Source organism: Paraphaeosphaeria sporulosa, assembly GCF_001642045.1.
Source record: "Paraphaeosphaeria sporulosa strain AP3s5-JAC2a unplaced genomic scaffold CC84scaffold_2, whole genome shotgun sequence".
NCBI lineage: Eukaryota > Fungi > Ascomycota > Dothideomycetes > Pleosporales > Didymosphaeriaceae > Paraphaeosphaeria > Paraphaeosphaeria sporulosa.
This window is the reverse complement of record NW_017253361.1, coordinates 4,505,735-4,530,556: the sequence shown is the minus strand read 5'-3', so window position 1 is coordinate 4,530,556 and position 24,822 is coordinate 4,505,735. Positions and strand designations below refer to the sequence as shown.

General features: G+C 50.9%; 9 protein-coding genes across 9 annotated transcripts; 4 read left to right on the top strand and 5 right to left on the bottom strand.

Annotated features, from left to right (window-relative positions):
• Positions 1–1,570: 1,570 nt before the first annotated feature.
• On the bottom strand, positions 1,571–4,365 carry CC84DRAFT_1161733 (HET-domain-containing protein). Its single transcript, XM_018177822.1, has 2 exons — positions 3,397–4,365; positions 1,571–3,347 (listed from the first exon to the last, which is right to left on the bottom strand). Exons 1-2 carry the CDS (start codon positions 4,349–4,351, stop codon positions 1,639–1,641), a joined length of 2,664 nt encoding a protein of 887 aa, XP_018041283.1. The 5' UTR covers positions 4,352–4,365; the 3' UTR covers positions 1,571–1,638.
• A 454-nt stretch (positions 4,366–4,819) lies between these two features.
• CC84DRAFT_500514 (uncharacterized protein) lies at positions 4,820–5,925 on the bottom strand. Its single transcript, XM_018186546.1, has 2 exons — positions 5,081–5,925; positions 4,820–4,986 (listed from the first exon to the last, which is right to left on the bottom strand). The coding sequence occupies exon 1, from the start codon at positions 5,795–5,797 to the stop codon at positions 5,195–5,197; it is 603 nt and encodes a 200-aa protein (XP_018041282.1). The 5' UTR covers positions 5,798–5,925; the 3' UTR covers positions 4,820–4,986; positions 5,081–5,194.
• Positions 5,926–7,815: 1,890 nt separating this feature from the next.
• Positions 7,816–8,914, top strand: CC84DRAFT_1161732 (uncharacterized protein). The gene is made up of 5 exons (XM_018177821.1): positions 7,816–8,163; positions 8,215–8,251; positions 8,297–8,547; positions 8,602–8,707; positions 8,831–8,914. The coding sequence occupies exons 1-5, from the start codon at positions 8,020–8,022 to the stop codon at positions 8,902–8,904; spliced, it is 612 nt and encodes a 203-aa protein (XP_018041281.1). The 5' UTR covers positions 7,816–8,019; the 3' UTR covers positions 8,905–8,914.
• Positions 8,915–11,060: 2,146 nt separating this feature from the next.
• CC84DRAFT_1173233 (general substrate transporter) lies at positions 11,061–12,848 on the top strand (the record flags this gene model as incomplete). Its single annotated transcript, XM_018180019.1, has 3 exons — positions 11,061–11,359; positions 11,405–12,120; positions 12,172–12,848. 3 exons carry the CDS (start codon positions 11,061–11,063, stop codon positions 12,846–12,848), a joined length of 1,692 nt encoding a protein of 563 aa, XP_018041280.1.
• Positions 12,849–13,671: 823 nt separating this feature from the next.
• Positions 13,672–14,508, top strand: CC84DRAFT_1082426 (class I glutamine amidotransferase-like protein; the record flags this gene model as incomplete). Its single annotated transcript, XM_018173982.1, has 1 exon — positions 13,672–14,508. One exon carries the CDS (start codon positions 13,672–13,674, stop codon positions 14,506–14,508), a length of 837 nt encoding a protein of 278 aa, XP_018041279.1.
• A 1,031-nt stretch (positions 14,509–15,539) lies between these two features.
• Positions 15,540–17,061, top strand: CC84DRAFT_497499 (kinase-like protein). Its single transcript, XM_018186542.1, has one exon. The coding sequence runs from the start codon at positions 15,997–15,999 to the stop codon at positions 16,987–16,989; it is 993 nt and encodes a 330-aa protein (XP_018041278.1). The 5' UTR covers positions 15,540–15,996; the 3' UTR covers positions 16,990–17,061.
• Positions 17,020–18,341, bottom strand: CC84DRAFT_500165 (kinase-like protein). The gene has a single exon (XM_018186544.1). The coding sequence runs from the start codon at positions 18,050–18,052 to the stop codon at positions 17,135–17,137; it is 918 nt and encodes a 305-aa protein (XP_018041277.1). The 5' UTR covers positions 18,053–18,341; the 3' UTR covers positions 17,020–17,134.
• Positions 18,342–19,142: 801 nt separating this feature from the next.
• On the bottom strand, positions 19,143–20,534 carry CC84DRAFT_1084471 (uncharacterized protein; the record flags this gene model as incomplete). The annotated part of the gene is made up of 4 exons (XM_018174056.1): positions 19,143–19,707; positions 19,764–20,205; positions 20,256–20,295; positions 20,343–20,534. 4 exons carry the CDS (start codon positions 20,532–20,534, stop codon positions 19,143–19,145), a joined length of 1,239 nt encoding a protein of 412 aa, XP_018041276.1.
• Positions 20,535–21,900: 1,366 nt separating this feature from the next.
• CC84DRAFT_1161727 (alpha/beta-hydrolase) lies at positions 21,901–23,943 on the bottom strand. The gene is made up of 4 exons (XM_018177820.1): positions 23,710–23,943; positions 23,412–23,653; positions 23,033–23,361; positions 21,901–22,963 (listed from the first exon to the last, which is right to left on the bottom strand). Exons 1-4 carry the CDS (start codon positions 23,856–23,858, stop codon positions 21,917–21,919), a joined length of 1,767 nt encoding a protein of 588 aa, XP_018041275.1. The 5' UTR covers positions 23,859–23,943; the 3' UTR covers positions 21,901–21,916.
• Between the last annotated feature and the right edge of the window lie 879 nt (positions 23,944–24,822).

Sequence of the window (24,822 nt, the reverse complement as noted above, 5' to 3'; positions counted from 1 at the left end):
GCGGCACCAGTCGTGGCATGTGAGTGTATATGATCACAGCGTCTTGATTTTGATTGATGGTGATGCCGGAGTTGGCGAGGCGACGTCCAAATGTTGATGAAATGCATGCCACACAGGTGAGTTGCGAAGAACGAGTCCCAAGTCACAAACCTGAAATCGAGCACCGAAAGGGATAAGCTGAAATCGTATGTGCGTAACGTCCCACGAATGACTGAGTCGCTTGGCGAATGCTCTAACTGCAACAGCGATAGACCGCATGGTAGCTGCGGTCGCTTCCCCTCCGGTAGATTTGCCTGTCAGACTTTCAAACATTGCTTGTTGTTTTTGGTCAATGCAGATTGATCGCGCACTAGTGTACTGCATAATCTGGTCTATATCGTACATGCTAGGCTCAGTTGAGACTATCGAGCGGCCAATTAGGAGCTGATATATAGCTTAGAAGACCGATATATCTAGCTGCTCAGGCTATATCAAGCCTAGTAGCTTGTGAAAGAGGTACTTCATTAGCCGCTCCACAGTCTTAATCAGCCTAGCATGTACAATATACACTAGATCATGCGGTACGCGGATGAGTCTCTCAAGGCGCACTCAGCACGTCAATCTTTTGTGACGCGTCCACCCGGGCGATTGGAGTCAGTATTAACGTCCGTCACTGTTGGTCGAAAAACACCTCACGCCAAAATGAACCGAGCTTCCGAACATCATAAGGTATTGTAACATAACTATATAGTTTTATGGTTAACTAAGTTAGGGGCCTTTTTCAGCTACTTCTCTCCCTATAGCTAGTCTGTAAAGCGAAAATTCTCATGGCTCTAAGTATGCTGTTGATGATTCTGTTTGCAGTCTCTGAAACCATCTCAGCTTCTAACCCCTGCATAGCTGTCACCACCAATGTTTTACGACTCCTCAGAGGCTTTGGACGATACTGTTAGGATCCAACTAGGGATCTCACATGTATCGTAATACCGTTCGTGAGGCGTCAAACGAGACGGCCACAGAGGCCGGCGCCTTGAGGTCACGTGACCGACAGACATGACAGAAGCTATCAGGTCTGTCACAGACTCGACAGCATCTGTCAAGTCTGTCACATGTCCTATATAGGAACGCGAGTATCAAACCTCATACTCGTGTTCAACCTGTTTATCAATCTATCGTTTGGATTACACTCAGACCATATTGTTGACTCGTTATACTTCGCAGGATACTACCGTATCAACAAGACCCCTTCCCTTGCCTCAGTTGTCTTGCCCGAGAACCAACCTTAACCCTTTGGGGCTAGCTATCCTTCTGGATTTAACAGATTATAGCAAAGGAAGAGCAGCCGGTTATAGAGTAAGGATACGTAACATCGTAGAGCTCGCACTAACAGTCCCAGTATCGTTGCCCAGGGAACCATAAATATACATGAAAGTGTTCCTGTTATTGACCACATTGACACATTTGATGGATGAATTAGCTCCATAAGCCGAAATGTATTACAGAAGCTGACGTGTGGGATTATTACCTCAATAACCGCTACAGATTCCATAACATAAAAGATGAACTCACGGTTGATATAGGCATCTAGCTAGTGGGTGTATTGGGAAATAGGGATTGTCGAACAAACAGTTGAGAAGTCAACGAGTGGATTTGATTCTGTTAGACTATCGTTAGAGTTTCAGCCCATGATTGTGGGTACAATCGCGGACCATCTTTCTTGAATCGCCAGGATCCCGAGTCACGTCCACGTTCGACTGCCACAATGTCGACGAAATTTTGGTGTCGAGCGGTAGGGTGTCGAGCAGCAGGAAATATATGATCCGAGTCATGACCATCTCGCCACATGACGGCACCAACGCGTCGGTAGACCTTCGGGTTATTGCCGGTAGGAACGAGGCAGACGGACCACTGCTGGAAAGCGTTCTTTAAATGCAAGCAGAATATATCACCTTCAGCTGGAGGTTTTGTGTCTGGCATCCAGGGTCTGACTACAAACCCGTGCTGCGTAGGCGTTCCATGACTGGAACATGGCGCGCAGTAAGCCTCAGCGTGCAGGTATGGCCGTCCGTCCTGATCATTGATTGTTGCTGTGGCTTTGAGTAATGAGCCTGTCAATGTCACGGAGCCTTCAATCTTCGACGGCCCCTTGATTTGTACAGAGACGGAGTGAACGTCCACGATGATTTCCAAGTCATCGCTCGACGCTGGTGGAGTTTTTAGTCGATCCTGGAGCCTGCAATACCATATGGGGCCGCTCATGCAGGCCCATGACCAGCTTGGCGCTTCAAACTCCGCAGCCGGCCTGAATGTTGGCTCTATATCGCGATGGAAAGGGTAGTATCGTTTGTTGTGCAGGTATGATACCGGCTCCGTTTCATCGCCAATCCACCAAAGCATATGGGCTCCCAACTGACTGCGCCAAATGCCCGCAACGCACTCGTCTCCTAGCATCGTCCCGATGGCTGACTGGATCCCGGCCAGTGCGGCTAGTCGATCCGAACCATTCGTCAGATCACGGCGTGAATATTCGGTGACGAGTGTAAGCCAGACCACGTAGGTGTTCCTCAGGAAGAATCGATCGTCCCGACCGAAGCCTCTGAGATACCGTTGAAGCATCCGCACTTGACCTTCGCGCGTAGGTCCCATGTCACGGGCTTTGATACCCGCCGGCTCTGAAATAGAGGCATCGATACCAACACACGTCCAGTAAACTTCGTCTTCTGTAAATATGAGCATTCGTCTAGATAGAACTTGCTCCTGAAGTGTCCATCCGCGTGTTTCCAGAACGCCGGGGCCACGGAGACCCACGTTCCCAGAGCTGTTATGGCTTTCTCGAGATCTGAACATTCCGGTACGTCCGCCACTCGGCTCAACGTTCGCAGCGATGGTGAGAAGGGCTTGACGAAAAACTCGATCCATCGACTGTATCTCTGATTCCCACTCAGCCTTTGAGTCCTGCATAATACATAGTGCATCAACCCAAAGGTACTTGATCCCAAGTTTCCGAGTAACTTCAATGGCATTTTGGATGACTTGGGACAGATCCTGAACAGGAAGGGCAGTTTTATAAGACTCCAGGTTTTCTTCCAGCAACTTGACTGGATCCCTACCCCAGCGGTAGCTCAAGGCCAGGTAATATCCCTTTTGTTCAGGGATTGTTTCGTGTATATGTATAGGATCCTTGCTGTCCTCGGACCCAACATCGATTACGCGTTTAGGTAATTGGGGAATTCTGTCGTTCTCTGTGCACTCAGGATGGCTCTTTAAGCATCGAAGGAGCCAATAAAATGCGAAAGAGTACACTCCATGGGAGCCCGTAGTGTTCAGCGCCTCATCCTTGACTACCTTTCGCAGGCATGTAAGATCGTCTGTGCTCATTAGCTTCGGCAAACAAGCTCTGGATAAGAGCGAAGCTACCTTCATTGTTGTACAGATGCGCTTCGTAACGTTCCGAGTCTGGGTCAATTACTCTTGCTCTTTTGAATTCTTCAGGGAGAAGACGGTGATCCATAAGTTCTACTCTGCATATCTCGCATCGTTTGATGAAGCCATAGTTGAATGAAAGGGCATCGCCTTTCCATTTCGCGAGTCTCTCTTCGCGTGCCCTAAGTATTTCTGAGGGAAGAACTTCACATCTCTGACAAAGTTCTTTGACATGAAGAGGTTTTTGCTGTGTTCCTGGAAAGACAAGCTCTAGCAAGGACGCTTCCAGCCTCGCTATGACTTCGTTTCCGGGCTGGATTTTAGACAATGAGTCAAGGACCCAAACTGGAGGGCTTTCGGGCTTTGGTGGTTCCTCCCGATTCTCTCTAAACCGAGCTAGACCATGCATGACATAGAACCAGAATGGATCGGGGAAGTGAAGTTTACACGCAACCTGAAATGGCGTTCTTTCTTTTTCTCTTCCTGTCGGAAGGAGTGGAGTACCCGCGTCAAACAACATTTCCGTGATCCGTCGTCTGCCACTTACGGCAGCCTTGAGCATGACTCCACTCGAGCTGAAATAATGATAGCCGTCCAAATCCACGTTCTGTTGGCTCAGGAGAATCTCCGCAATCTCGCAGTCTGCTTGTTCCGCGGCAACCATGATCGCGGTCTCGAATGTCGTAAAGTAATGAAGTCGACATAGTTTTTGATTCACATCTATGCGGTGAGCCAAGAGCAATGACACTGCGGCCGCATTCCTCATTTTCGTTGCGGCGGGGAGACATGGCAGCTGAAATACATTGCCTTCTTCTGATTTTGCAGAGATTGCATGCAGGTCGCCACCCGTTTCCAGGAAAGTCTTCAGGCGCTCGAGCGGGTCGGCTTGCTTAGGATCAAAGATGTAACCCCAGTCTACTCTGCTTCTATCCCAAGGATCCACCGCCATGGCTAGAGGAGGAGTCCAATCCAAGACAAGCGAGACCAAGAGGCAAGCCACAGGCTGCTAAATTTAGGCTCGAAGTTTTCCGTGAGCTAAGTATTCTTATCAGCTTCTGATTGGACGCAGAGTGCAGTGTCTGCTTACGGTCGGTGGGCTTATTTTCTCCGGCAAAAGACCGCCTTACCACTGCTTGGCGTAATAATTCCCCATCTACCACTGTTTTCCATACAGTACCACACATGTGGCCGTGGATCGGAAATGGACCGCAATACCACTGTTTCTGAACCAAATGGCACCGTTCCCAAAGTGGGCGTCGCGCCTCCTTCAAGGCTCTTAGGCAAGAGCACAATAGCTTATAGGATGAAACGAGTCTTTTTGCAAGATGGGCAAGAACGCTGTAAGGTGTGCGTAATTTTTGGACAACGACTTCAAAGTGTGTAGACATAGCTAGAGCACAAAATATAAGAGTACTAGCGCATTATCAAGACGTGTAGACGGAGATTGAAGTGCTTGAAGATAGGTACCTCGCTTGTTTCTCGACAAACAGTGCTTTTCTACCAACAGTGGGTGACGTTAGGCTCTCAATGCACATCCCAAACATCGATTGTGAGAGGCAGGAAAGCTTCCGAGATAGATAGGACCTATGAGGCGATTTAGTACTTCAGCGACGCAGCTAAATTCCTACATCCGTGCTTTCTGAGACTCCAGGTCAATTGAAGGGTAAGCAATGCTCACTTGTTCCGTCACGGCTCTGAAATGTGGCTAGATCCATTTGATGCGCTAATTCTTTTACTAGTGGGCTCTTTAGAAGTCACGTCTTGCTGGGGTCTGGCCTTGCGTCAGAGAGGTCTACCCTGTGGCGAGCAGAGCATCTCCAATTCTGAGAAGGAGTACTAGGTGTGAACTAAGGATGTTGTTTCGCCATGTTGCTATCAACTCCACGGCTTCCAGTCGCGACGCTATGCTATGTCGTCTCGGAATATCATGTACGATAGTGGGCTTCATGCATTCCCGTCCTTTCGGTCGAGCCATAAGCTCGGGAGCCACGCCTAAGTCAACACCCTTCCTACGTCTCTCAACACCTTCCATCGGCGCTCGTCCAAGGTCTTCGTCACCGCAATTAACAAGCCGGAGATACTGATTCTCTACCATCGTTTGGGTTTTGGTGGCCATATACGAAGCGATTGCCACCCAGTCAGTTCCAGAGTACGCGATGCACTTACGGAAATTGGTTTGCCCACTGACATCCCAAGAGGTGGGGAGTCCTAACGTGCCTTCAGATGGACCGCGTTGGCCACCCTGAGTCCAGAGGAGCGGCATCGTGTTCGAGCTCAGATTAAGCAGGAGGCCACCTTGCAGCAATCGGGGCATCCCTAACCCTGTGATTGGATCGTCAGCGTAGTGATTTTGTAACCAGAAGCTCCAATAATCTAGGTCTAATTTAACCCACATTCTAGGCAGTCTAAACCATACTTATCGCGATACCACTCATTACTGCATGCATGACAAAACATTGCCTCTCGTCGATCGACGATTGCATGACGTAGGGTCAATTCATCAAGGCCGTCAGAATCTCCAGAAATGTTCAACCACCCGTCAGTTGTCGATTCCGCTTCATTAGCAGCCTTATCCACCGAGCTGGTGATTTCTACTTCCGATAATTCGTCTGTGTTTTCGATATTTGGTGAAAAGACATAAGCTTCTGGTGATGCAGCTCCCGATAACTGAGGTACTGCCGCCGCACGGACATTGCTCGACCGAGTCGTTCGGCCAGGTAACCAGCACAATTGAGTACTTGGCTTTCGTGTCGTATTCTTCGAAATGGGTTTCGTCGACGGTGATTGTGTTTTGTAGACGATCATCCGATTCAAGATCTCTTATAACCATAAAAAGTCTGAATAGGCAAGTAAGCGAAGATCATTTGCTTTCGAAAATCTGTTTCAGCTCGGAGTCTTCCACGGCGTTGCTAGACGCATTGCTGCTTGAATCCAACTCGCTGTCGTTGTCCCGAAGCGCGTTCCACGGCATCTCGTCGCCATTCATGATAGCCACAGCTAGTGAGATGAGCATGGAGATATTCCAGAAAAGCACTAGGCTGTTTAAGATGTCTGAGCGACCGTTCCAAGTTGGTCAGCAGGCTGTTTGTTTCGTCTTGGAGGTGAGCCAACTCTCGTAGGCTGTACGACCTCTGCGATGAGCGGCAATATTACTAGCCCATATTTCGAATCGGTCGAATTCACCTTCGATGCGCTCTGTTGAGATCTCAATCGCATACAGTGACGATTAGTACAGCGTCTGGGTAAGGCTGATGAACACGCTGCCAATGTCGTGCACGCGCAGATGGATTGCGCGTGATGCAGACATCGAATGTTAACTACACGACGTGGAGAAAAATCAGGCCAACACCGTGCTCGAACACTACCTACACTATGAGCCAGTGATAGCGGTGATGGTGGTGCCTGCCAGACGTGACGAGCTGCACGACCTCGCACCACGAATCCGACACGCACTCGCCGAACCGAAAAGACGATATGTGTAAACGCTTTGCATCTTTTTGCTGTTTATTCAATCAACTCGTGTCACATCACCATACTACTCACGGACTATATAGGTAGGTGTAGTGAAATAAAGGGACATGTCTGAGTTCCTCCCAGATCCTGGCGGAGGGCGATGGAAAGAAAGCCCGTTCAACGACAAGCTGCAAAAACGTCCTGGCATAAGCTACCGTACCGTATGAATTGTACATCCCTATCATCGATGAATTGCGCAAAACGATCGACGCCTTCAACCAACGTTGGAAGTTGGGTCCATCCGGAAGGCCGCAATTTCACGATGAGCGAAAGCTCAGAGAAATTTCAAGCGACTGAACTTTAGCTTGAAAAAGGCCGCTTAAGATGATCTGATGCCCTATACGCAGCTGGCGAACTCATTACTGCACCGTATGACGCACCAAACAATTTCACTAGAGGGGCTACAGGCTTTGGAAACCACCAAACGCCTTCCGATGCCCAGGTTTAAGAAGATCAATGACTATGCTCTTGGGTTCCATTCCGCGATAGAATCTGGTTGGCAATACCTATGTCATGCTGACCACGCGTTGACGAGCGGCAACCCATGTTCATTGCCCCGGAAGCCATGGATTTGGGAAGAAGCAGATGTTCAGATTACACTCGTGGAACAGCCCTCCGGTTCTGATCCCGATACAGGCGCAGCCAGTGGCAAGAGTGTTCGATGTGCAAAGCAAGCCAGCACGGCCATCAATACAACTTTAGGCCCAATCCGCAACAGGCAGCCTATCAAGAGTCTGTGCGTGACCATAAGCATATGACAGTCAAGAAAAAGAGAAATATGTTTGTCTCTGCTACCGAATGAACACGCCATATGAAAGCTATTAGATATCGGGCGATAATGCATTACAGTTGACTGGTTCTCGCGCGTGAATGGGTTTTGCATCACAGCAATGCCTGTGACGCACGCGATATTCACTACGCTGTACCATATACTTGAACTCTGCGCAGAGAGACTGTGAATTTCGAGTTGGACTCTTCACAATTTCTAGGCGCATGTGCGTAAGAGATAGCGCGCTGGGTACCAACAGCGTCAATCGTTGTACCGTTGAAAGAGTATCCTTGTCCATGGTTTAGGTTTCCTGGCGCCTAGCATACTTCCATAAAATGGAGACTCTACAACCCAATGTCGGAGCTGCGATATCGATCACCTATTCAGCTGCACTCATCGCCTTTCTTTCAAGGTTCTTTGCTAGGAAATGGAATGGTGTTCCGTTCATTGCTGGGGACTGGGTCTCCGCAGTTGCATTTGTAAGGTTCCAAAGATCCCGACCGCGGGTAGCGTCATACTAACGTTGGGAGTTCTTTGTTACCGCTTACAACATTCTATTCTTGATCAGTATGTGGTTCTATAGTCAGAGTCGCGTCATGTCTGACAAAGTAGAACTCAAATTTGGCCTCGGCCTACGGCGTGAAAATATAGCCCTCCGCAAGCACGATGGCAGTATCAATTATGACAGCATGGCTCACGAATACTTCTTTTTCCTGTACCCGGATATGTGGCTGTATACCGCTGCAATGGGAATGTCCAAAATGACGGCACTAGCATTGCAATGGCGTCTGTTCGGAAAGTCTGCAACCCGATACTGGATCCTGCTATTGGTCGGTTGTGTTGTGTGGTGGATGTTTGCACGGGTAAGCCTCCCGAATCTACCGCGCAGTTGGGTCATCGCGACTGATAGCCATTAGTGTGTCGTTATTTTGGCTGTATGCACCCCGATCTCGCACTTCTGGAACCGTCAGGAACCCGGTCATTGCCGTATCAACCTGACCCAGTTCTTTTATAGCACTACAGGTAGATAAATAATACTCTGGACAGTAGCGATCGATATGCTGACGTCTCCACAGTGGGTGACTTGAAGGCGGAGACCGCTTCGCACTGTCCTTCGCTACACTTGCTAATCAATTCGACTCACAGATAGTTCACCTCGCTTTAGAAGTGTGTATCGTAGCGCTACCCTGGTACGAGATCCGAAGGCTGAAGAGGGCTAGAAGAGAGAAGATTGCGATTGCTGCAATGTTCAGTTCCGGTAGCTTGTAGGCCGTAATAAAAACACAGCTCTCAGCGTCTATCTGACAGTCATAGGGTGTGCATCGCATCGCTCGTACAATTGATTCTAGCGACCCAGTTCAATGCCACCTCGCAGGAGCTTTGGTGGATCAATACTCCCCATGCCATTGCGGCAATAGTCGAGATCAATCTAGCCCACTTGTCCAGTAAGTGACAACGGGCAGGACAGGCCTGATCAGACTAACAGAGATCCAGCCTCACTACCAAACCTTCGCCCCGTCCTCAAATGTCTCAGGAGTGGCGGGGCTGTTCGAACAGAACCACCTAGACGTAAAACTTCTACCGGAATTCTGCGGCCGTCAGACTCTCATGCAGCTTTGTCACCAGAAGCGAGCTCCGCAAAAACTCGACAGTTGAGTTATGAAGGACTGTTGGCTCGACCAGAACATGTGGTGTTGGTGGAGAGAGGAACGAGTTGGTTGTCAGCTTACGATCGGCGCTTTTCTCGGACGGAAATAGCCTCTTTAAGAAACTTTCAAGTGGAGCCCCTGAGAAACGTCTATAGTTTAAAGCCTTTTTAGATAGCAGAGAAGGATCAGATTATTCTTCTCGACTGTCCATCGCTGCGAGAGATCAAGCGCGTCTAGTTGGACTAAGAAGTCCTCTCGTCTCGTGAACAGAAAGCGCTCTGCTTAGGAGCCTTATTGATCACCTGCATCAAGCATTGTGCAAGGGCTTATATCCGGACTCCGTGATGATGCGGCTCTGCGGGTAAGGATGTGGCGCAAGGCAAGCGGGCCCACATTGTGGTCAGTGCCGTGTGCGCCAAGCATGATTGTGAAGCGGTTGAACACATCTTTTTTCCTTGGCCGCCTGTCTTGGAGTACTGCCCGCGCGGCGGTATATGTTCGTTCACGATATACTTAGTTGCACGGAATCCGCGATCTACACCTGGGAGCATCGTGGCAGTGACGTAGTATGAAAATGCTCAGGAGTAGCAAGGGCGGCAATAGTCTTTCGATCTCGCGCTCACACGAACTTTGCAGAAAGTGGCGAGCTGCACCCACTAGCACCGTTTCAAGGACCCATCACGTCGCCTCGACAAGCACGATGACGCAGGTTACAGCGTCTAGTTATCGCCCTGGCCTAAGGATCGGTCGGCCCGCTTTTAGGTTTTTGACACAGCTAGCCCTTCCTGGCCAAGAGCCGACAATCTACCTCACACCACATCGAAGCGCGTGATAACACTGTGAGTGTGAGCACACCTCTGTTCAGGGCCATTATTCGCTCTGCTTGTCCATTCAGTGGTATTGCACTCTGGACCATGATGCCGCATCCCTAGTTCTCAACCCTCAACGTCACCGGCTGCCTGCCGAATCTTGGTAGCGAGACGCGCGCTATTGCGCCAACGGAAACGGCGCAATCTGAAGCTTCCCAAATGTTTCCACCTCGGCCCACTGGGACCCTCTTTCGGAGGACAAAGACGAAAATTCTTGATCGCAAAGGGACAAGGGTGTGAGAAAAACGGGTACGCCGAGGAACGTCCCGCAGAGCCTCATGGCACATCGTCCGACCTCCGACCTCTGTCCGATATCTCGTTCGGGCAACATCGGCTGTCAGCCTGCGTCTGTTTGGACTGCTATGAAGATAACGACAACGGAGCGAAACTCCACTGTGTCAGACCAGAATTTCCAACCCCATGGGACATAGGATAGGAGTCTGGGAGATAGGACCAGCTTTCCCCGCGTTGATTGAAACCCCGTGACAGGCTCGCCATCTTCAACACGTTGGCTGGCCAACTCCACTCTTCCGATGCACGCCCAGATGCAGGGCTCGAGCTCGAGCGAGCCATTTACCATCGTGAGGAAATTGCTAGTCTAGTCACGCAACCTGCAATGATGGCAAGTTCCACTGTTCATCGGCCGAATCATGGTTCAGCCGCCGGTCGACCCATGCTCGCGTGCTATGGACAATGGGTAGCGGCACTTGGTCAACAAAACCCCAAACTATTTCTTCTCCATTCCCCATGCTTTTTCTTCCCCAGGAGGTGGTGCCTTAGATCCTTCTCTGCACAGCTTCTTTGCTCTTTACCTTACTTTAATCGCATATCGCTTGATACCCTCATAGAATTCTCATCATGCGTTTCTTCAAGAAGAAGTCCACCGACGAGGTGGCGGAGAAGGACACTTCCAACATGACGACGCCTGCGCAGACGCCGCCCAGGAAATACTCGAACCCTGAGGTGGAGGCTCCTCAAGGACGCGTTCCGTTCGTTGCAGTGGTCCTAGGAGCTGTTGCCAGTATCGGTGGTTTCATGTTCGGTTACGAATCCGGTCAAATTTCTGGGTTCCTGGCCATGTCCGATTTCATCGAGCGGTTCGGCGAGAACGGAGAATTCTCCGCCGTGCGACAAGGAACCATTGTTGGTCTGCTATGGTAGGTTTGCACAAACGCCCGCCACAAGAGCTGGAACTAACACAGCGTCAGCATTGGTACTCTTCTTGGATGCTTGGGCTCCGCACCTCTTGCCGATACCTTTGGTCGCCGACTGACCATCTCTGGCGCTGCTTTCTGGTACATTGTCGGCGTGATCATCGAGATCACGAGTGAGCGGGTGTGGGTACAGTTTGCTATGGGCCGTTTCACTGCCGGCCTCGGTATCGGAGCGCTGTCTACTGTCGTTCCCATGTACCAGTCCGAGTCTATCCCCAAGCGTATTCGTGGCGCCACCGTCTCGTCCTACCAGTTGCTGATCACTATGGGTATCTGGACTGCGTACATGGTCAACTACGGAACTTCGGATCAGTACCAAAACAGCGCCCAGTGGCGTATTCCCAACGGTCTTTCAGCACTGTGGGCTATCATCCTCGGATCTACCATCTTGCTCCTTCCAGAGTCCCCACGTTACGCATACCGCAAGGGTCGTGTCGAGGAAGCGCGTCGCAACATGGCCCGCCTCAATGGTGTAGCAGAGCACTCTGCTTTCATCGATGCTGAGATCAAGGAGATCCAGGACAAGCTCGAGGCTGAGTCGGCCGGAGGCGACCACCCATGGCACGAAATCTTCACTGGTCCTCGTATGCTCTACCGTACGCTCCTTGGTATGATCTTGCAGGCTGGTCAGCAGTTGACTGGTGCCAACTACTTCTTCTACTACGGAACGACCATCTTCTCTGCCACTGGTCTTGAGAACAGCTGTACGTTTTTCCTCATAAAAATTTTGCGCGAGACATGCTAATATCTGCTAGATGTCACCTCCATCATTCTGGGCACTGTGAATGTCGCTGCGACGATTTTCGGTCTGTGGATCGTTGAGAACGTCGGCAGGAGGAAGGCCATGATCTTTGGTGCCCTCTGGATGTTCGTGTGCCTGTTCATCTACGCTTTCGTCGGACACTACCAGCTGGATCACGCCAACCCAACGAGCACCCCGCAGGCAGGCAACATCATGATCGTCTTCACTTGCTTGTTCATTGCCGCTTTCGCAACCACCTGGGGACCGCTAGTCTGGGCCATCGTCGGTGAATTGTACCCTGCCCGTTACCGCGCCACCTGCATGGGCCTCGCCACAGCCTCGAACTGGCTCTTCAACTTCTTGATCTCGTTCTTCAGTACCATGATCACCAACAAGATCGATTACTTCTACGGTCTAGTTTTCGGAGTTTCTTGCGCCGTCCTCGCCATTATCGTCTACTTCTTCATGATCGAGACCAAGGGCCGTTCCCTCGAGGAGATCGATACCATGTACATGTTGCATGTCAACCCCATCACGAGCGCGAAATGGACCCCTGATGCTCTTGGCCGTGATGGTCTCGTGGAGACGGACCGCTTGCAATACGGTCCCGGTGGCAGGAGCTGGTCCAAGGCCGAGCAGGGCGCTCCCACAGAGCCGCAGCAGGAGCGTGCTGAGGGCATTCTGGTGTAAACGAAGAGCATAGTAAAAGTTTGTGAAGATATTAGCGACCTACAGCGATGTTGCGAGCAGAAAAATCGAACATGATAGTCTTGTAGGAGAGCAGACAGAAAGCAAAATAAATGCGGAGATGTGAAACAACCATTTATGATCACCGAGACTAAGTGCAGGCGTAATCTTGAGCATCAGCGATGCATTTCTCAGTACAGCTGCGCAAGGCTGAGGCTTAGAATCCTTTCCCATCCCCATTAGTCTTGTCAGTCAGCAGCCCTACTAACTCCCCCCGTTTCAAAACACCTCCCTGGCCCCCGTGCAACCTTTTCCCGTGGGGCCTCCGACAATCACCGAATCTTCAGTCGTCAAACACAATACACAAACCCCGACCGCTCCCGCGCGCAGCTTTCGCACGAGTATCCATCGCAAACGTGCTCAGCCATGTGAACAAGTAGGCTCTCGCTTCGGCTCCTTGCGTTTACGCCCTGCCTGTAATCTATCGCGATGTCGATCCACCAATAGAGTCCATGGCAGAGAGCCGGGCGTTCGCGCAACTTCGCGCGGTTTGTAAACATCCGCCCACGCTAGGTTGGATGTAGTGGGCATCGCGACACGGTTGGCTTGGAACCGGACTGGGCATTGTTGCGCAGGGTCGAGGAGTGCAATATAGAGTCATCTTCAAGGTTCTATAAAGCTGGGCTGGAGGAGTGATGGTGTGAGACATCCACTAACATCCTCACGTTGTTTCGCGCATCGCACGAGCTGGGCTTGCTTCACTTCATCGTCTTATTCTTGACAACATCCATTCGATCAACCCAAAATTCCAAACCCAACCGCCATCATGCGCAAGACATTCTACACCTCGCTGCTGGCAGCCGTGCCCATGACCGCTCTCGCCCAAGAAAGACCAGGGCTCGCCAACAGCTCCGCAGTACCCACACACTACGGTATCCTCCTTACGCCCTCCATCACCCCCATCGACATGTTCGGCCCCATGGACGTTTTCCAAGGCCTCGCCATGGGTTTCCAGAATCTGACGGGCCCAATGCACCTCTCCATCATCAGCGTCAACTCCACGCCCTCGACAACAAACCCTCCCATGCCGGGCATCGACTTCGGCATGGCCCTCCCGCCCACCATCACCATCGCCGAGTACCTCGCCGCCGCCGCCAACAACTTCACCAGCATCGATGAGAGCACGACAAACAGCACGTGCCACACGAGCACCAAGATTCCCGGGCCCCTCGACGTCCTCCTCGTGCCCGGCGGCGGTGGCACCCGCAAAGACGTTTCCCATGAAGTCGACTTTGTCCGTACGGTCTATCCCTCGCTAAAGCACCTCATCTCCGTGTGCACCGGCAGCACCATAATTGCGCGGGCCGGCGTGCTCGACGGCCGCAAGGCCACGACTAACAAGAAAGCGTGGGCATGGGCTACTTCCTTTGGAAACAACGTCTCGTACGTGCCGCACGCACGTTGGGTGCAGGATGGCAATGTGTGGACGAGCAGCGGGGTGAGTGCGGGCGTGGATGTGAGCTATGCGTTCTTGAGCAGTGTGTATGGCGAGGAGGTTAGTCAGTGGGTGGCAGATGTTAGTGAGTACACCCGGTGGACGAATGCCAGTTACGATCCCTTTGCGGATCGATGGGGACCTTTGAACACGACTGCGTTGAAGTAGGGCTGCCTAAGCCGGGTGTTCAGGTTGTGACGATGGCTCCGGAAGCCGAGGTTTCGTTTCGAAGGGGATACTTTTATAGACTGGGTTGAATACGAGTGTTTGATACGCAGAATTTGTACGTGAGTTTGTGTATCGTGGCGATAGATTATCTGAGGAGTCTGATGAGGAGGTTTTCCATCGGGATTGGAAGCGAAATAATGTCGCGAGTCTGACGGCACGACTACCGGCGGTGCCCTTCATTCCCAACACGAAGTACCGTTTGAAGAACGGAAACACTGCTTCTTCCTACTCCACGTCATCAATGTCAACGGTACTCTGGATACCGGTCACATGGAGCAGGCCGGTCAGCATTGGCAGATCCAACCTATGGGAGACGAAACGTCCCTTTGCGTATCATGCCTCTTGGTCCCGCTCGGTATCTTGACGTTGATGGCCCGGGCAAGAAGATACTACTCCGAAGAAGGCTAAATGTGGATACACTCAGCAGTAGTGCATCACCGGCTTGGGCCATGGTACATGGCGCATGGAGATTTTGTATGAGGGACGTTTCTTGTGTCTCAATAACGTTAATGTAAACGAAAAAGGACAGTAGTGCAGCTGGTGGGTGAACGTGAGACGAAATCTGTCCTTTCGCTGTACCAGCATTCCGGGATTAATGACTAACAAGCCCTTACGTCGGACAATTGGGACGTCCTACACAGCGCTGGATCATCGAGCCTATCGCGGGAACCGCTGATTCTGCTTTCAGGATTAGCAGTCAACCGATCGAGTCGCGAGAAGTTAAAGGCACCCATCGTGGAAATTTTGTGGGCTACGCTTGGCGCACATGGTCCTTGGTGAACAACAGCAGATGCTTTCTTTGTCAATCTCTCAGTTGACTTTCCGACCACCTATCTTTGTATTCTTTGTTGAGTTAGTCTCTTGCGCACCTGGATTTCCAGATTACAAGGCTGCATCATGCGTGTCAGCACCGGTTTTGGGTTTAATTGCGGTTCCAACCAACTTAGTCTCGGGGTTGGGTATGTGCAATGCTTAGTTCCCGTTCTGGCGATTGCAAGGCTAGCCCCGCCTACAGCCCTAGAGCAGCTTTCAGCTCTCCGCTCGTGAATCAAATCTTCGATAAATACTTTTGACCATTCGGGAAGTCTGATGTATCTTGTAATGCTTGAAGCGCGAAGTATCATTTATGTCGCGACTGTAAATATGCATCCACCATAAGTTAAAGTTCTACCAACAAGGAAGCGTGGTTGTTCAAACACACCAACATACTCCCCTGTCAACCAGTAGATGATGCGCATCCCCCGCACGAACTTTCACATCTCTATTCTAACTATTGCACTGATCTGAAAAGCAAAGATTCATTTCACTCCAGTTCTTATTTATATAGCAGCTTACGCACCATTTCCTCAATCACGTCACTCTTCGCTGTCACACCCTGGGTAATATCCGACGTTTCCCCGCTGCCATAAAAAGGACGCCTCGCTCCACATGCTCGAAGAGATTTGCATCAGGCGGCGGGCGGGCTGCAAATTTGAATTAGGCTCCGTTTTGAACCACCGTTGGATTATTGCCTCATCGCTTTCAGACCATGACAATCATGCCTCCGATAGTTGCACGAACCGAGGGATTAAACTCGTTCAGGAAAATTCGACGGGAAAGTGGTGCATTTTGAAGATGCTTCCGCCTGACATCTTACGTCCGGGCAACGCAATGCGGGAAATCTGTGTTCTGCAGAATCTGAATCGACAAGGCAAAACAGGACATACGAACATCGTGCGGTTATTAGACTTCGCAGATGGTTGCCAACACCCTCACGATATACCTTGGATGGTAACGGAGCTTTGCGACAGAGGAACGCTAGCACAGCTTGTGGAAAACTATGCAAGCCAAGGCGTACATCTACCCGAAGCGTTCTTGTGGTATGCGTTCGAACGCCTTGCTGCGGCAGTGCAATTCTGTCATAACTCGGGAGTGGTGCATCGGGATATCACACCCACAAACATATTCTTGCATTCGAACACGGACATGCACACATACCCAAACCTTCAACTCGGCGACTTCGGATGCGCAGCGGACGAACACTACCTGTTAGAATCGACGGTCGAAATTTTGTCCCCAGGAAATCCAGACTTCATGCCACCCGAGGGCTATTTGGTACAAGCATCATGCGATATCTACCAAGTCGGACTCGTCGTACTGTGCTTGTGTATGCGCGAGACCGATCCCACAGAAAGCCTTGCCGACTTCTTCAACGAAATGAATACCTGCGGACGACAGATATCAACCGATCTCAAGCGCTTGATCATATGGTGCTTATCCAGAGAAGCGGCACAGAGACCGAGCGCAGAAGTGCTAGTAGCAAGCATAGACAGGATTGTTTCCGAAAGACAGAGTAATAGAAAGACTTTCGCGTTTGAGAGCTTGATTGAGGCGAGGAATGGGATGATGGCAAGCTCGAATGTGGCAGTTCCATCACTTTAGGGTGGGTGGAAAATAGTAGTCCATATTAACTTCTTATATCACAACTATGGATTTACCCTGCTAAGAGTGAAAACGATTCAAGAGTTTCTAAAAGACTCCTGCGTCTCAAATGCTGCTTATCGAAGGGTTAAGAATGATGTAACGGTTAGATTTTCCCAAGCATTTCTAAGAGCTGATCGATGTTACACCTCGAGAACACGTCCCCGCACAGGCAAGCACTGACGATATCGACAAGAGCGTCCGAGTATGGAGCATCAAATTGCAGCTCGCGCACCCATATGTCGTGATCCAAATATCCGCGCTTTCCATGCACCAAACGCGGTGCGGTACCATAATACGGCGAATGTTGTCCGTACATAAGACAATATAGGACCGCCCCGATCTGATAGATGTCTGACTCTGGATAGTACGACGGGAATTCTGGGGGCGCGAAGAATTCCTCGAACCATGAAATTGCCCATTCACTATTGTAGCCAAAAAGAGTATGAGCGACTGTAGTTGACGATCCAAAGTCGCCGAGGACCACGCGAGGAAAGTTACTACCGGCAGGTTCAGCGGCCAGGAATACGTTACCGAGGTGGATGTCACGGTGGCAAACTGTGTTCCAGGATAAGAAAGGAAATTCTTTGGGGCCTTGCTGCAGATACCGCACCGCTTCCGCAAGGCTTGCCAGAATGTGCCATAGCAAAGGTTCGGACAACCTCGGGTTGCCGGAATCTTGGAGATAATCGACGACATTTCTAAGACTCCCATACTCGCAGTACTCGGTCCATGTCCTCGCGGATAGATCGCACTCCTGCAGTTGAGGGTCGTTGTTAAGCTGGTAATCTACCAGTTGTATGATATTTGGATGCCCGCTGAGCTGCGACAGGACATCGATCTCGCGCTGAGCATATCCATTGGCAACATCGGCTGTTTTGAGTCGCTTCTCTACACAGTACTCACCAGTCGTAACGTGCTCCACAACGAATATACCGTCATTGTTCTGCCCCGGTCGTTCCGTAATCGGCCTCACGATCTCGAAACGGGATCGTGGACAATTTGGGTGACGAGTTACGTCCATTGCAATTGGGAGTGGTTTGATGACCACGGCTGCCGATATCTGAATATGTTCTGGCTATTGTCAATCACGTATTAGTATGTCCTAGCATGTGAGAGGGTGAAGTAGCGGCTATTATAATCTCTATACCAAAGCATTATGCTGCAACGTATATGGCCACACAATGAACTTTGGTTCTTGAGGGTTGACGTTGGCTTTGACAACATCTGACATAGTGTGCGGCCAATGTAACTTAACGTCCGGCCGGAACGCCTGGTAAGTATAATTTTGCAAGTTTAGGTCGCTCGTCCGGCACAATACTCACGCTGTCTTCGCCTATTCTGGTTTGTACGTCGCTTCTGGCGATGGCGCGTGACATTATTTTCCAACAGGCACCCTCGGATTCACGTGCCAAATTCTCCCTCCCAACACTCGCTAACCCCTGCACACCCAATGCCTTCAATGGCCAAATCACGTTCAAGCATGTCCGATGCGCGACGAAGGTGTAAATTAGGCGTCCACCCACCATTTAGCCGTCATCACTGTCGCGACTAGATCTTCCGACAGCATCATCACGCGCCCGCAAAGTTGGACTTCTTGCTGATGTGTTTGCGCGACAACAGATTGTTGAGTGTCTCCGAGCGGACTGCCGAAAGGATGCGTGGGTGGCTGACTGATACGATGTGGGTTCGTACGAAATGGGAAGAGGATCAGCACATGTGTTGGCGCTCCCGGCGCGGAAGGCTAGGCGGGATCGATGGAGCTTTCTACCGTGGTGGGATGAAGATGGGTATGGCTACTTTTGGCTTGTATTCTGAGCTCAAGATAATAGTACATTCATTTAGTGTAAGGAGCCGGATGGTGCCGTCTTTTTGCAATGCGCAGATTCTACCTGTTTTGCGCGGGATGTTCGTAAATCGTGAAGAAGCTATTAAAACTAGTTAAGCCTTGGATTCCCTGTCCGATGCGTGCCAAAAGACCGTGAATATGCGCATGAGATCCGGGTATATCATCGAGGAGGAGAAACGAAAGAAAAGCTTTCAGCGAAACGCGCTGACGCGTAAAGTAGAAAATCGACAGCGCCAACAAGCAAACAACAACGCGCTTTGTGGGGCTATCTCTTCCTTCTTACCTCCCACACGGTTTTCTTGAGATTCGGATTTCTAGGTCCACGCGACGATCCACTCTCGCTAGCACTCCTCGTTCGCTTTGAGCCTGAGTCCGCCCTATTATCGGTTTCCGCCATCTCTTGTGTCTGCGTATGAATTCTTTCGACTTTTCCAAAGAAGAGCGCGCGTTCGCGGTTGGTCGTGCTAGACTCTCCGAAACCAGAACTGCCTTCCTCTGCGTCAAGCATCGTTCTAGCCTGGCTGTCGGTGCCAGTCTGGTCTACAGTGCTGAGTCCAAGGGAGCGTGCGATGCGGCTACGGCGCGATTCGTGTGAGCTCGGTGTTACTGCCGACGAGTGCTTAGATCGGAAGAGCGAGGATCCGGGCAAAAGCGCTTCCGATTTTCTTTGTTTGCGCCACATGTGCCAGATGATAGGTAGGTTGGTGCAGAGGATGCCTCCGAGAGGCTCGAAAGCAGAGTAAGCACCAAGCGGAACGTAGCTCCATGTGAAATCAGCGTAACCGTGACCGAGGACTACCGTTAGGCGAATGGCGGAAACAACACAAGTGCTGCGCACGCGTATTAGTGTCTGATCATCTCCTGGCGGAGGCATGAAGATACATACGCTATGCCTATCGAGAATATGAAACAGAGCAAGAGTTTCTTCTTCGTCTGTAGTTGCAGGTGCCAGATGACGGGTACTGGCATAAGAAAAATCCATACATCGGTAACCATATTGGTGATGTTGGTGAAGTAGGTAAAGTGGACAAGGTCGAGGCACGTGGCCTTGACGGATGTATCCCAGAATGCTTCGATGGGTCGACATGCTAGGATTAATGTGACAGTGATACCAATTCCCCATGCGATAACGAAGGCTGTAGTTGCAATGACGACCTTGCGGAACAGCGGAACGACGAAAACACGATGGTAAAAGGCCAGTATCCCAAGTTTGACGAAAACGAGCGCAAAATCATAAAAATGGCTGAATACGTAATCGCCTTTGCGAACCATCGACTGGTCATGTGGAGATACGACGATAACATGTCGTCCCATACCGTGAGGTGGTCCTGATATGGTCAGCTTCCATGTCATTGCCCTTCTCTGCTTGGGGCCATACCATAGCCCAAACCGGCGGCACATTCGCCTACTAGACATATCTATTCGTTGTTAGATCTTCCCGTGACAAACGACTACAGGCGCATACTGTCGCGACTACAATGAGCCAGTCATCCAATGTGATGCCATTTCGACCCGAGCTCTTCGCCCAGAGCCTCGCTGATGTCGAAAGGATTCCGAAGGCGATGGGTACACTGTACACCCAATGGATCTCCGATACTCTTGTTTCGTCTTTATGTGCTTCGAGGTACACTAGCTCCTCCGGAGTGAAGGCTGACATGGCTCATGCTGTGATCGCAAGTTGAATTCGAGCGGTGTGATTGGCGTCGTGGGGGCCGGCTTTGCTAGGAGCGCTTCACATGTTTTGCGCAATTGTCGTGAAGGATTGTTAAGTAAACGCGGCGCGAAGTATACTTATTGGTGAGCAGACTGTAGCACGCTGGCTATATGGACCAAGAAGGGAGGGGTTGATGACATGCCCAGTTAATCTGCCGCGGTTGAGTGTCCGGTCGCAACGCTGGTCAGGTCGGCCGAGCTTAAAAAAGCAACAGGCCAGCAGTTGTATGCATATGCGACAGCGGCACGCTCCACTTTCAGCCTAGATCTAAGAAGCATGCATCTATGGTCGGAATGTTTTCTGTGCGACGCTGGCGTCAAGTCGCCAGGGCGCCCAGGAAAGCCTCTAGATGTGAGACTTGACGAATCGCGCAGTAGATGTGGAGGGATGTACAACTTGGATATGGCGGGCGCTTCGGCGATTCTTGAAATGCAGGGTTTCGTATCATCGCCGTCTAGGATTGCGCTAGTGTAAATATCCCTGTTCACCCTCCTTCACGCTGCGATTGTGGGCTAATTGCTGACAAGTCAGAGCTCGAGGTAGACATGCATCCTACGCCATTCGTCAGAACGTTGGATGGGAGCGCAGCCACATATCGGACGGTGGTGGGGCCATCTGCGGTCGGCTGGCGCATCGCTGCGGGCCGCTCCTTTTCAGACACTGTGGGATGTCTGGGAACAACAGTCTTCGCAATTGGCGTGCGCTACGGGAAATGATATATCTGATTAATCGGTGCAATGGGAGTTTTTCAAAGTTTCGGGTTCCCCGATCATCCTGACGACGCAACGTCATGTCGACACACTTGGAATGCACGGCCAGGCTGAGTACTGGAGATCCGGAACAGACTGCCTCTGCATCATCAGAGCCGTCGTTGCCCCTCTTGTTGGGAAAGAGTCGGATTGTTGCTTAGCGCTGCGATCAACACCTCCCTCGTGTTCTAGATTGCATCAAATTGGAGTGTCCTCTGTGTAACAGCGTTTGCATTATCGACTGCCCTTTCCGGCACGGTCCGACGCAGTCATTCGAATAGCCAAAGGTAGAAGCAGCATATGTATGTCCGGAGAACTATCGCAGAGTTTGAAAAAACAGTAGTAGACCAGGAAGGTTGGTAAGGTTGATGGCGTGGCTGGGAGATAGCACAGAGGGGAAGGACCGACTATTAAATCGCGCTATTCGGCAGGGCCACCAACATCCAGTCACGTGCTTGATTGACCTTCGGCCGCGCTTCAAGGTTCATCGAAAGTTAGATTGAACGTGCGTGCACGTGTAGTAATAAGTCTCCCAAACTAGATGAATTGAAACCTTAATTTCGCTATTAGATCGGTTTAGTAAGGTACCGATTCGGCATGTTCAAGCCACCACTTGCACCTTTCCCCTCTCCCACCTTCCCAAGCATCTGCATCAGCAACAGTGATTACATTGACCACTCCAGGATCTGAATAAGTGTAGTACTTCAGATACTCAGTTACCGGGTGGTACGTCGCATTTCCGCCCGTAGTATTGAGGTTCAGCAGCACCGGCATTTTATCGGTCCACACTGGCCAGTCCATCAATCCATCTGCGCCTTCGGGCACAGTCGAAGCGGCGACTCCACCCTTTGCGTCCGAAACACTGATCGCTGGGTCGTCGTGTATGATGAAGTTACCCCAAATCTTACGGAACGCATGCTTGAAAGACGCGCCTGGCGTTGTGGTGCCGGACCAGAGGGCCTGAAGGTCGAAGCCATGATACGCAGGGTTAGCACTGAATTGGTACTTCCAAGCCTGGGGGAAAGCAGAAGCAAGCCAATATGAAGGGCAAACGAAAGTTGATTCCGCGAAGACATTAAAGACACGCTGTTGCTGGCCAGTACCAAATGTCGACTGGTTGACCGCGGTGATGAGAGCGATTCCGTCTGTATCATATACTGGTGCAGATGGATCTACGTCTTGATCGTCGCCTTCGTAGGAGTAGATGTCTTCCAGTTCGGCTTTATCGTCCGCGGAAAAAGAAGGAAATGTGAGTGACACGTAGTCACGGAAGTCCTCAAGGGTTGTGGTGTTAGGTGGACTGAGTGGAACGCCCTCATTCGCGAGGTTTCCGGAGAGAAGACGTCGCCCGCTGAGGGACTTGGATACTAGCTGAGTAGAGGGGAGATCTTGTACGAAACAGCCGTCTGTAACAGGAAGGAAGGCAAAGCTACCGAAAGCGCTGGCTTCTGATACTTTCGCACTGGCATTCTGAAGCACTTCGCTGTCGCTGTTGCGGAGGCACTGAAGTGTCTCAGTGGCGTTTGCGCAACCTGCAGCCTCGGCAAAGTCTTCGTATGCTTGAGTGGGAACTTCGTCGTCGTAGTTATGTTGCGCTGGTACCCATGGGCTCTCCGCGATGATCTGCTAGTGCATTAGTAAGTGATTCCTGAAGTCAACCATGAGACGGCGTATCCTTAGTCGCAAACGTACGTTGTTAAACAGGGATACGTTCTGTGTCGCACCGTATGCCATGGCTTGATACATGACAGCGGCGCCACCAGCGCTCTCTCCCGCGATCGTCACACGTGCAGGGTCGCCACCAAACGACTTGATATGCCTCTGCACCCACTTCAGGGCAAAGTTCATATCCAAAAGGCCCGCATTGAGGGCGCCATCGGACTTCACGTCCTCACTGGACAAAAATCCAAAGGCGCCGAGGCGGTACTGGATAATCACAGATATGAAGCCATTTCCATTCGTTTTCATGAACTCGGTTGGATCTAGTCCCTGAGCACTGAAGAGACCGTATCCACCACCATCTAAAAGTGATCAGTAATTATCGTGTTGTAGTATTGTACAGGGGACTTACGGATCCAGAAGAAAACGGGGAGGTTGGTCGCATTGGAGGGCGCATAGACGTTCAGATACAAGCAATCTTCGTTCCCCAATGCAGAGATGAACCCATACGCGGCAGGTGTGTCCTTACCTGCACCAGTCTGCGGGCAGGCAGGACCGTCGATTGTCGCCGAAATAGGAGCAGTTCTGTTTTCTTTGGGTGGTTGGGGAGCCGCGAATCTGAGGTTCCCGACAGGCGGAGCTGCATACCGTATCCTGGACAGCAAAGTTCAGCAAGCCAAGCGGAACAAATATTATACATAGTGAGTTACCCTTTGAAGATATTAATTCCGTTCTGGCTGTCTAGAGTCCCATCGTAAACAGCGTATCCGAGATCCACCGACGGAGCACCCCTTGCAGTAAGTGGTACCGCGCTACTCCGCGCCCCCAACAACGCAATTGCAGCGATTAAACTTCTCATCTCTCCTAGAAGTATGCTGCGGGCGAATGAGGGGTCGAACGCAGGGTAAAAGCGAGAGAGTCTAGGATGCACAACGAAGGAGAGAAGGGTTGCAAGACCCAGCGCCGTGGGCGCGTCGTGCAACTTAATCTACTATGCGAAGCTTCGCTATCCCGCATGCATATGTGGACCCGTCGCCAACGGAGATTAGCCTCGCGAATATCATCTGGCATCAAACTACATTTAGTTTGTGGTTCTCGCGCTCCTGTGACAGACGGACCAGCCAAAGCGAACATCCGCAATGGCCGGCTGGGACTTGTCCAGACCGCGGAAGACCTCTCGTATGCTGGCTGCGGCAAAAGTTGGCTTGCAGGGCCTTGTCAATGTTGCAACGGAGGTCGAGCGATTGGATACTAGCCTGGGATCTCAAGCCTGCCCCCGCTATACCGCTACCGAGGCATTCATCCGCCCATCTTTACCCAAAAAACCTACAGGGCTGCGACAACCACTGATTGCCTTACGGCTTACGAACTGGATCTCGTATAATGAACATTCATTCTCGTGGTCGGCGACATCCTTCTATTCAAAGTTGAAGTCGGAGGCGCTGGAAGCGGATGCAGTGTGATGGGCGTTCTGACAGCCCAGCCACCTGGTGCGTGGTACGATCAAACCCCAACGTGGGCGTCCTCTCGTCACCAAAACCGACATCTCGGCGCAAGGCTAGATATATCGTCGTATAAGTCGGTACAAATGCATTGATACGCGCGAGCAGCTGTTTTGATTAGAGAAATCTTCGAACCGTTGAAGAGAAGGGAGAATTCCCATGGTACCCACTGTATTCTCGTGCGACACGACAGAACACTGCACAGAACCATGCAGTCCAAATGGATATTATCTGAAAAGGAGCGGTTTCGGAGAAAACGTTATAGCCAGATATCTGGTGGTCTTGAAGCTTGTCCGTAGGATTTGGGTTCGCAAAGCGAGC

Bases quoted from the DNA above. Each gene is read 5' to 3' on its own strand.
- CC84DRAFT_500165 (XM_018186544.1), bottom strand. From the start codon at position 18,052: ATGGACGTAACTCGTCACCCAAATTGTCCACGATCCCGTTTCGAGATC.
- CC84DRAFT_1161727 (XM_018177820.1), bottom strand. From the start codon at position 23,858: ATGAGAAGTTTAATCGCTGCAATTGCGTTGTTGGGGGCGCGGAGTAGC. The intron at 23,362-23,411 runs GTAAGTCCCCTG...GATCACTTTTAG, and splicing joins CCCCGTTTTCTTCTGGATCC to ATGGTGGTGGATACGGTCTC. The intron at 22,964-23,032 runs GTACGTTTGCGA...ATGCACTAGCAG, and splicing joins ACGTATCCCTGTTTAACAAC to ATCATCGCGGAGAGCCCATG.
- CC84DRAFT_497499 (XM_018186542.1), top strand. From the start codon at position 15,997: ATGCTCGAAGAGATTTGCATCAGGCGGCGGGCGGGCTGCAAATTTGAA.
- CC84DRAFT_500514 (XM_018186546.1), bottom strand. From the start codon at position 5,797: ATGTGGGTTAAATTAGACCTAGATTATTGGAGCTTCTGGTTACAAAAT.
- CC84DRAFT_1161732 (XM_018177821.1), top strand. From the start codon at position 8,020: ATGGAGACTCTACAACCCAATGTCGGAGCTGCGATATCGATCACCTAT. The intron at 8,252-8,296 runs GTATGTGGTTCT...CTGACAAAGTAG, and splicing joins CAACATTCTATTCTTGATCA to AACTCAAATTTGGCCTCGGC. The intron at 8,708-8,830 runs GTAGATAAATAA...TTCGACTCACAG, and splicing joins GTTCTTTTATAGCACTACAG to ATAGTTCACCTCGCTTTAGA.
- CC84DRAFT_1161733 (XM_018177822.1), bottom strand. From the start codon at position 4,351: ATGGCGGTGGATCCTTGGGATAGAAGCAGAGTAGACTGGGGTTACATC. The intron at 3,348-3,396 runs GTAGCTTCGCTC...TAATGAGCACAG, and splicing joins GCATCTGTACAACAATGAAG to ACGATCTTACATGCCTGCGA.